Here is a 10,177-nt window from a genome sequence, read left to right on the forward strand (position 1 = left end):
CCCTTTTAACAGAAGATAATCTTCTCCTAGCTTATAAAAGCTGTTCTTTTATGCTTCCTCTAAAATTCAAGTCATTTCGTGGTCAGTTTTAAATTACAACATTTTTCTGTAGTTGGAATAGACTTAGGAAAATCTAAAGGTATTTTGGAAAGAAAAATAATACTTTAACGAAAGCAAGATGCTTACATCATCCCTGACCCAACAACCTGAGCTTGCCAAAAAGAAAGGATCTATCTTTAGTGGCATAACCGAGGTACTTGTTTGAGAGCAGTGTTTTGCACAGGACAGAAATAACTACCTTTCCTTGTTTTAGTGACATTTGAGGACAAAAGGAAAGCCAACTATGAGAGGGGAAATATGGAGCTGGAAAAACGCCGTCAGGTCCTGTTGGAGCAGCAGCAGAGAGAGGCTGAACGTAAGGCTCAGAAAGAAAGAGAAGAACAAGAGCGAAGAGAGAGGGAACGTCAGGAACAGGAACGGAAAAAACAACTTGAAATGGAAAGGCAGCTGGAGAGACAACGAGAATTGGAAAGACAAAGGGAAGAAGAAAGGAGGAAAGAAATAGAAAGGCGGGAGGTTGTTTTCTTGAAATTATTTTTTAATGCTTTAAGGAATATGTACATGCATTAAGTATCCACTTGGCAGAGCATTCAGGATTTGAATTTGGTTCTGTCCCCTTGCATGGCCATTGGCAGGTTGTCTTGGAGACAGAACATGGTTTCTGTCTGAAAACATTGTGTCTGTTACAAATGAATCAAGTGTTGGTATAGATTGAAGATTTTCAGATACTTCATAGGACAGATGAGATTTTCTTGGACAGATTTCTTGGATTTATGCAAAAATCTATACCAAACAAGACTGTACTGAATTCATAGTTGATAATATTTTGACAGTTGAACTTGAGACAAATGTGCTTCTATTGATGTCTCAGTGCATGCATAAGACTTGCATATTTTGTGTAGTTCTGTGAAATACTCAAAGGAGGTTGTGAGTAATATCTGTCAGTGTGCTCACTTATGGGCAGTGTTCTAAGCTAAATTGACTTTCTCTCTGAACAATGTAGCTTTTCTTCATCCAGAGTTTGGAGCATGGTTATAGGATCATTTCTTCTGTTCTTTGATGCTGAAGTATCTAAGACATCAAAGAACAGAAGTGATCCTTTAGAGCACTTTACAGAAGACAGTATGTTGTGTTGCTCTTAAGCTATTTAGAAATAGAGCATATTATATTCAGTCATGGTCTCTGAGTTCTGCAGCTCCATTGTAATTTAAGGTAATGTAACTTTCTGCAGGCAGCAAAGCAAGAACTTGAGCGCCAGCGACGTTTGGAATGGGAGAGAATCCGTCGCCAAGAACTTCTTAATCAACGTAACAGGGAACAAGAAGAAATTGTCAAGTTGACCTCTAAAAAGAAGAGCCTTAATCTTGAATTAGAAGCCCTGGTAAGACAGAAATTTCACGACATATCTTGAAATACAGTATTTTAAAGTCTGCATATCTTCGAATCTGCATTAATGACCCACTAGGAGTTTCACACTATTTTGAATATCTAAAGCAGATATTTTGGGTTGTTTTAAAGAATCGATCATGAACTAAACTGCCCACAGGTTCAGTGCAGAAGTGTTTTTTGCTATATATGGTATAATATGCCTTTGATTTCTTTCTAGACGGACAAACATCAGCAAATCTCGGGCAGATTGCAAGATATTCGAAGCAAAAAGCAAATTCGAAAAACTGAGCTGGAGGCTTTAGATAAGAAATATGACCAAGGAATCATGGAAGTTAAGCAACTGCAACAACAGCTTCAGGTATGTAACTTTCTGTTAAGCTTGTAGTTTTCCTTCCTATTCTGTGTTTCCATAATGCTGTTGATAATACATCCCCATATGGAGGAATAGTGAATCAGTTTGATTATGGTGGAGAGAGGAAATAAGCAAGGCTGTCAACATTGCAGGGTTTTTAGCTTTATTTGTGTGGTTAAAGCAATAATTACGTGTACTACAACAAGCTGATAGTTGAACAAGGACAGTTTTCGAAGCCTCAGCTGCTATTTTGTGAACCAATAATAGTGACTTCTTTTTAATTGTGAATTCTTTTATGGCTCCAGACTCAAATTTTTGAGGGATGCTTTCCTGTATGCTGAGCAAGTTGATCTTTAGGCTGAATTATCTTGCTGCACTTTTTTCTTTTTTTCTCTCTTTGAGTAGCAAGACATGAATTATTTCAAATCAGTTGACTACCATAAATCATCCTCTATTACAGTTTTATGTCACACTCTTGCACATCAGGGAAACTTCTTTTCACGTTCCTGTGTGTCACAGAAAGTTATTGTTTTATATTAGTCTTGGAGCAGTTAACTTAAATGTTCTCATGATAATATTTACACTTTTAGCATGTCTGATAATTTTTTTTTCAAACTGTGTTAATTTTTTTGGGGTCAAAAAGCATTCAATTTCAATAGTATTTATATTGAGAATATAGAAATATTTTTTTTTCTTATACCCCGTAATGATAACTTGCATCCACATTTCATTAACATGAGTTGAAGTTGTTTGAAAATACACTCATTTTTACTTACTGATTTCTAAACAGTACTAAAAATCTGTTTTGCTCTCTTCAATATCTACAGGAGTATCAGAATAAACTAACTTACTTAGTTCCTGAAAAGCAATTGTTAAGTGAAAGAATTAAAAATGCTGAACTTGAAAACACTCCAAGTAAGTGCCTGCCTGCCTCTTCTGTTTGCTTTGCTGGCTTTTCATCACTTGTAAAAAAGGCTGAAGGATACAGAGGTGTTAATCACACCTTCGCTTTTATAACTTTTCAGTTAGTGCCATCTTAGCACTGTTACATCTGCATTTCATTATTTCCTTTGTGTTCTAAATAAGGGGCAAACACATTTTTGTGAGAAAGCACAGATTTTGCTTGAAACTTTATTTATGCAGACTGTACAGCCAACAGATACTATTACACCTTGTCTTTCTTTGGTAAACTCAAGAGAGTTCATTTATGTAAAATTTTCGCTGGTCTTTATATCAAATCACACCAGAAGTCCCTGTCTAGAGAAGTTTGCTATGAATTGGTCCTATATTAAAAAAACTTGCAAATTATTCTGTATATATTACATGTAATGTCTGTGCATCTCAGGTGTTGGGCCCACTTTGTGCTGTGTATGAATAGAAAGGTGAATCAAGGAAATTTTGTGAGGAAAAGAGGTTGGGATTGTGTGTCTATTAGGAAAATAATAAAATAGTGAAAACAGAAATCCTTGTAAAATTGCTTGTCTTTCCAAATTCTTGTAAAGTTGCTTGTCTTTCCTTATGCAGGTACAGGAATCAGTTCAGTGCACAAAAAGTCCCTAGAAAAGGAAGAATTATGCCAAAGACTTAAGGAACAACTAGATGCCCTCGAGAAAGAAACTGCTTCTAAACTTGCCGAAATGGATGCATTTAACAGTCAGCTTAAGGTACATCTATTCTCTAAATGCTTAGCCTTACACTGGTAAGCAGTATCTTTATTTCTTCATCCAGCCATAAAGATTGGTAGCACTTCTACCAGGCTCCCAAAAAGCTTTTCCCAACTTTCAGGGTCAAATAAGAACTAGCAAAAGTCTTGGAGTAAATAGTGCAATAAAAATGCATTTAAAACAATAGCTAATGTACTAATATGTGAACCTCTTGCTAATTGTTGCTTTGCATGAATCAACTGTTGCTCACTCTCACCTTTTGCCTTCTCAAATTTACTTTGATTTAGAATTGAAGTTTTTCAGGCCCTTGCAAATTCTGTTCTTACAGTACTGAGATTATATTGGCTACTACTTTTGAATTGTGGACTGAACATTTAATTTTTATTGAAAGAAATACAGGGTTTCATAGTGCTTTGCACAAGATCTGGTAGCAGACTTAGGTATTGTCCTAAAAGTGAGCATAGGCCACTTATTTGTATAGATGTTAAGAAATATTGACCACTGGCCCTGAAGGCATTTTTATTTTAGAGGCAGCTCTTGACTTGCCCCCAAACGCATGCAATTCTCAAGCAGGGTGTCATGCATCCACTTAACTTTATTTATCAGCTTACTCCTCGTGGCACTGATGTGGACTTTATTCTTAAGTAGTGGATTTATGCTGGGCCAGCGTGAGGACTCTGCACTCTCCAATAAAAAGGACACACAGAAAAATTTGTAAATATTTAAGGAGTTGTTTCTTTTTAAAAAATGGCTACATATAACATGCATTTTTAGTTACTTGTTTATTGCATGGCTTGCTGTGTTCAGTGGCTGAATCCACCAGTTAGTCTTCCCTAAAATATGTTTTTCAAAATACAGTGCAAAGATTAATTGGCTTTTTATCTGCCTTATCTTACAGTGTGAGAATATGGATGATTCTGTTCTTCAGTGCCTTTTGTCTCTGCTAAGCTGTCTCAACAACCTCTTCCTCTTACTTAAGGTTATTTTCTAATCTTTGGCTCTTTTGGTTTTTAATTATTTCGCAATTTTTCTCTGCTTACCCTTTCTGTTTGGATGTACAATTTCTATTAAATAAATTTTCCTAAAATAAAATCAGTAGGCTCTTTTTCTTTCTGCTAGCTTTTACATCCTCTTAAAAACTTAAAATTTTCTTACCTGCTGAGAAAGCCAAACTGCAAAATACTGATGGGCATTTTATTTCTTAACAAGCTATGCTCACTAAGTTGTTTTACCCAGCTATTTTTATTTTTAATTAAAGTAACATCAACCAAAAAAATAGTCTCAGATGGAAACAGTGTCTTCTCCCACCTTTCCATCTGTCGCTCTCTACCTGTTTCGCTATGCCTGTATCCATACATCTTAAGCTGTGAGTCAGGTGAATGAATTCTTGTTTCAGTTTAAGAGTCTAGTGATAGCATCAATACCCAGAATATGATATATGACGTGGCAAACGCAGTGCTATTAAGCCTCTAGATTAATCCAGTACTAAAACCTACTTGCTGTTTTTCTTCAACGCTGCTTTTGTCTGCTGGGGTCAGAAATCTAACTTTGGTCATCCCACCCCTCCCACCCCCCGCCAGTTATTCTCAGAATTACTTAACTGACCTTCCCATTTTGCATAAGGGTTATTCTGTCCTAAAATCAAAGATACAAGAGTTTTTATGATGCAGTTTTGTTTCCATAGTTATCTTCAGTTTCTATGCAAAATGAGAAGAAAAAGTATTCTCAGCTGAATATGTCTGGGGAAAAACAGGAGTCAATTGTTTGGTTTAGTTTGTTGCTACAGAGACTTTCACTGACACAGAAATCTTGTTATCTTGCCCTTTTTCTATAAATTGCACAGTATCTCCTAGGCAACATGATTATCGGTAGAGGTGCATATTATAGTGGGAATAGATCATTCTTAACTGCTTTATTTGCATTTATGAGATCAGATATGAAAAGTCAGGGTATACCTGTTGCATTGCTTAGTCCGTATCAATAGGATTCCTAAGAAAAAAATAATGTAATATCTTACAGGTGTTTTGTAACATGGTGAAGTACAATCTGAAGTAATTCTATTGTTGATTTTTTTTCTTCTGTAAATTTAATTGTCCCAAAGATTCATGATGATTCTCTGCTGTGAAAAAAGTTTATCGGAGGGAGATGGAATAGGAGTAGAAGGATGTATTTGAAAGAAAAAGAGTAAAATTGTCTACAAATATAGGAAAACTCCAGTCTGAGTTGGTGTCTTTAGGCTACGGCTTCCCACAGTGGTAAGCTTGCTGGGTAATTTTATAAAGTTTTTCTGACTTAAACATGGGACTGATCATCCAGACAGCGTCGCAAAGGTGAACACCCTACTGAAGGGACGCATTCTCAGGTTTATGGTATTGTGTTGGCTTTCAGTTGAAGTCTGCCTCCTCGGCAAAGGTGTCTTGTAGTTATTCAAAACATGCTTCATTGCCTTCCGTGTCCTTAGATACTGTTGTGTTTGAACACTCAGTTTTACGTCTTCCTTTCTGCTCTGTCGTATTTGCCATTTCCAGCAGGTGTATGACTGGAAGGGGCTCTTTGAAAGCCTAAGTTATGTCAAAGGCTTTGCAAACCTTTAGCTACTTTTATATGTCTGTTTATCTGGCTTTCTTTACAGTGACCTCCAAGGACTATTAATAGCTTAATACAAATGGACAAAGTAATATTAAAACTTGGTTCACAAAGCATTAAAATGCCTGGATGCTTTTTGCGAAAGATTGGCTTTATTCCTTTTGATGTACTTCGTTGTCTTTCCTCCTTAGGACCTGAGAGAAAGCTACAGTACACAGCAGTTAGCCTTGGAGCAGCTCCACAGGATCAAACACGACAAAATAAGAGAGGTAGAAAAAAGAAGAGCTGAACTGGCACAGAAAAAGCGACTGGAAGATGAGGCTGCAAGGTACCATGTCTGAATGTATCAGTGTTGCAGTTTTTAAAGCAAAAGAATGCTGTGATGCTGTGGTGACTTTCAAGACACTGAGTGCAATAAGCAGGAGGTCTAACCAGTAAAAATGCATTCTAGTGAGTTGCCTTAGAAAACATTTTATATGGACTACCACTGATATAAGATGAATTTCCTCTGTCCAATCCCTTCTTATCTTCCCTTCAAAAGAAACAATTTATAATTCAGATAAAGCAGGTAGTCACTTCTGCTAATGAGATTTTAAGCTTGTTTATAGATAATCCTCACACATTTAAAATTCCTTCTATTTTCTGCCTTGTTTTGCTGGCCTTCAAAAGATCTGACCTGCTTCCGTAAAAGCACTTCTGACTGAGTAGGTACTATTTTTTTGTCGTGTATATCCAGGCAGTTGTGAGATTGATACTTAAGACAATAGGAATGGCATTGACTGCTGAATTCCTATGTTAATCTTGGAAGCTGGATGAGTGAGTGTCTTGGTTTTGGTTGGGATAGAGTTAATTTTCTTCATAGTAGCTAGCATAGTGCTGTGTTTTGGATTTAGTGCTACAAGAATGTTGATAACTCACTGATGGCTTAGTTGTTGCTGAGCAGTGCTTAGACTAGTCAAGGACTTTCTCGGCTTCCCCGGCCCGGCCAGGTGCATAACAAGCTGGGAGGGAGCACGGCCAGGACAGCTGACCCCAACTGGCCCAAGAGCTATTCCATACCATAGAACATCATGCTCGGGGAGAGTTGGTTGGTTGTAGGGAGAGTGATCGCTGCTTGAGACGGGCTGGGCATCGGTCGGCGGGTGGTGAGCAATTGCATTGTGCCTCGGTTGTTTTGTATATTCTGTATATCCTCTTAACAGTCTCATTAGTACTATTGTTTTTCTTTTCTCTTATTAAACTGTCTCTATCTCAGCCCATGGCTCTTACCTTTTTTTTCCCCCCTATTCTCTACCCCATCCGACTGAGGGGGTGGTGGGGTGAGTGAGTGGCTGCGTGGTGCTTAGTTGCCAGCCAGGTTAAACCATGACAGTGAGCAATCTTTGTGTTTTAAATTTGGTTCCTTTTTTTAGGATGACAATGAGAAAATTCAAATATATGTCTGAGAGGATCATCCCTTCACGTTTATGGTTCTGGTTTTGCTCAGCCCAGCCTTGTATCAAGCACTCAAAGTTTTACTGTTCTCAGCTCTTGGTTTCTCATGGTCTTGTTCCCAACTAGTTTTGCGTTCTTTTGTTTCACTGATTAAGAAACCAGAGTTTCTAGGGTTTGATTCTGGCTGTCTTAAGATGCCGCTTTGTTTTTCCTCTCTCCAGACCTTCTGCTATCAGCTCCCTAGTTTGCGCTTAGCAGCAAGTTTGTACTAGTTTTGTACTAGTTTGTACTAGTCTTTGGTGTACTAGTTTTGACTTCTCATTCAGAGAATCGATGTGGTTTGTCTTTAATTTGAGAGAGATTTTCTTTTTCAGTGATTCATATTTGCTTTGGCTGGTTTTTAATGAAGCAGAGGTAGCGACCTTGTAGTATGTGTGATTCATGGTCTTAAGTCATGACAGCGTTTTTCTACACCAGTGTGATGGATTTTCATAACATTTGTGACAGTCCCTTTAAGAGAACCGTATGCCACGCACATAATGATGTCCTGTTAATTTTTCTGTTGAACATAGCTATCTGACAGAGTAACAGTATTACTGCACAGCTCCTACTAGATCCTGTCATGTGCTTGAAAACACAATAAAATGACCATCAGATGAGTGGACCTCCCACAGTGATTTGATGAAGCAGTCTCCTCTAGGCACAATCCCTCCTCAACAACCTCTTCAGAAGGTGGCCCAAAGGGTTAGGTCTGCTCTTTTCAGAACAAAGGTCTCAACAGCTAAAATACAACAATTTTTAAGGGTGTTGAATTGGATAATAACTTCTTTGGAGAGATGAGGCATAGGATAAAATCTGAATAATTTCAGAAAATACAGTCAGATTTCCAGATTCTGTCTGCTGAAGAGTCTGGCAGGGATAAGCGTATGAATAGATTACAACTGCTGAAGGCAAAAAATTAAAGCAGCAAAGATCAGTATGCAAAGGCTATTTTTATGTACGTACCAGAGTGAAATCTTGTTATTAATCTATTTGGAAATCTTAGTTTCCAGTTGTGAGACTTGGATACTACTTTGGTGGGCAGCTTAAAACCACCTTTGTTCAATTAACAGATCACTTCTTACTCATCAGGATGTAGGTGAGCAGAAGTGCCTATGGAGGCACTGGACAAGTAACCATGCAGCAATGTTTCTATACCAAGAATTTTATTCCATTTGTTATTTATACGTGAAATATACTGGCACTCATGTTAAGACAAAGCATGGTCTCCTGTGGAAGAGCTTACTGCCCAGAGAGAAAAGTAGTCAGTATCATAGACTCAGTTTTACTTAAAAGTGCAGTTGATTACTCTGTGAACACAATCCCATTCATTTTTATCTGAATGTTCTCCCACTCCTCTCTCATTCTTTTCTTTCAGAAAAGCAAAACGGGAGAAGGAGAACCGATGGCAGGAAAATATACGAAGGGAAGAGGAAGAGAAAAAGAAGCGACTGGAAGAAGAACGAATGCAGGAAAAAGCTCAAGAAAAGCTGAAAGCTGAAGAAGCAGCTGCTCTGATGAGAGAAAGGGAAAATAAACAGCTTCGTGCAGAAGAGGAGAAAAATAGGCAAGCCACTATCTTGAGGGAGACAGAACAACAAAGGCAGAGGCAACTGGAAGAAGACAAAAGAAAGCAAGAACAAATTGCAAAAGAAGCTGAGGAGAGGCGTAAGCAGAACGAAGAAATAAAGAAGATAAAAGAAAAGACCAACTCTCAAGAGGTGGAGAAACGCATTTCTAAATTAAACATAAATGAGAAGTTTGCAGATCTGTTGAAACCATCAGAGGGTAAAAGTCTTAAGCCACCCTGGAAAAATGAAGGTAATCTTAGTCTGTTAGATTTTTGCTTTAATGGTTCTTATTTTCCTGAGGATTGTCTCATTCTTTAAATGTATTGTCACTAATGTGACACTATGGTAGCCTTATTGTCTAAAATAGTATCAAAAAAAACCCAACCAGCAATGTTTCATGTCTTTAGTTAGTTATAAATCATCCTATTAACTTAGGTTACTTCTGTCAGTTTTTAGCATCTATGACTGATGACAAATCTTCCGGTGATCATGGCCAACAAATCACAGATGCTGGCAACAGTAATATTTTAGCTTTTTCCTAAAGCCTGCACTTTCTGCCATTAAAGCAGAATGCTAATATGGAGCAGTTTTGTTCAGTGAGGAGTGGATGAGCAGGTAATGCTCAGCGATCTATTAACATTGAAATCTAGTTTATTTCTGCATTACTCAATGCCTCATTAAAAAACAGAGAACTGAAGTCAACCTAACTCTAGTTGTGGGACTTTGAAAAATACTGATTTAACAGTATTTTCGCTAAAGGCAGTTTTGATTAGTTCCATCCTTCATTAGTTCTTGTCAGTTTTTATTAGCCACTTTTATCACTGAGTTCAGCAAGAACCAAATTAGAGCAGTGCTGAAAGATATTTGCACACCTCAGCTCTATGTTATAAAACATTCACTGTTAGAAAGATCAGTCGCAGACTTGAAGAACATAGATGCAAAGAAAATAGAAATCATGGTATTTTAGGTTTCTAAGTAAAATCTTCACAACTGCTGCTGAACACTTATGCTGTTGCAGTGGTATCTTTTCAACTTGAAAAATTATAATTGTGTTGAATGGGACTATATTAAAGCACTGGCTT

General features: G+C 37.5%; 1 protein-coding gene across 8 annotated transcripts in view; it reads left to right on the forward strand.

Annotated features, from left to right (window-relative positions):
- Positions 1 to 10,177, forward strand: part of ITSN2 (intersectin 2) — a 90,127-nt gene that overhangs the window by 48,126 nt on the left and 31,824 nt on the right. For all 8 annotated transcript variants that reach the window (XR_004842478.1, XM_035897949.1, XM_035897944.1 and 5 more), the window contains exons 12-18: positions 314 to 576; positions 1,292 to 1,441; positions 1,667 to 1,807; positions 2,629 to 2,716; positions 3,326 to 3,465; positions 6,243 to 6,379; positions 8,903 to 9,345. Coding sequence is in view for 7 of the 8 variants with exons in the window: in XM_035897949.1 (XP_035753842.1) it covers positions 314 to 576; positions 1,292 to 1,441; positions 1,667 to 1,807; positions 2,629 to 2,716; positions 3,326 to 3,465; positions 6,243 to 6,379; positions 8,903 to 9,345 (1,362 nt within the window). In the remaining variant the exon portion in view is untranslated. The remainder of the gene's footprint in view (positions 1 to 313; positions 577 to 1,291; positions 1,442 to 1,666; positions 1,808 to 2,628; positions 2,717 to 3,325; positions 3,466 to 6,242; positions 6,380 to 8,902; positions 9,346 to 10,177) is intronic.

The sequence above is a fragment of the Egretta garzetta genome, unplaced genomic scaffold (genome assembly GCF_000687185.1).
Source record: "Egretta garzetta isolate BGI_Z169 unplaced genomic scaffold, ASM68718v1 scaffold87, whole genome shotgun sequence".
NCBI lineage: Eukaryota > Metazoa > Chordata > Aves > Pelecaniformes > Ardeidae > Egretta > Egretta garzetta.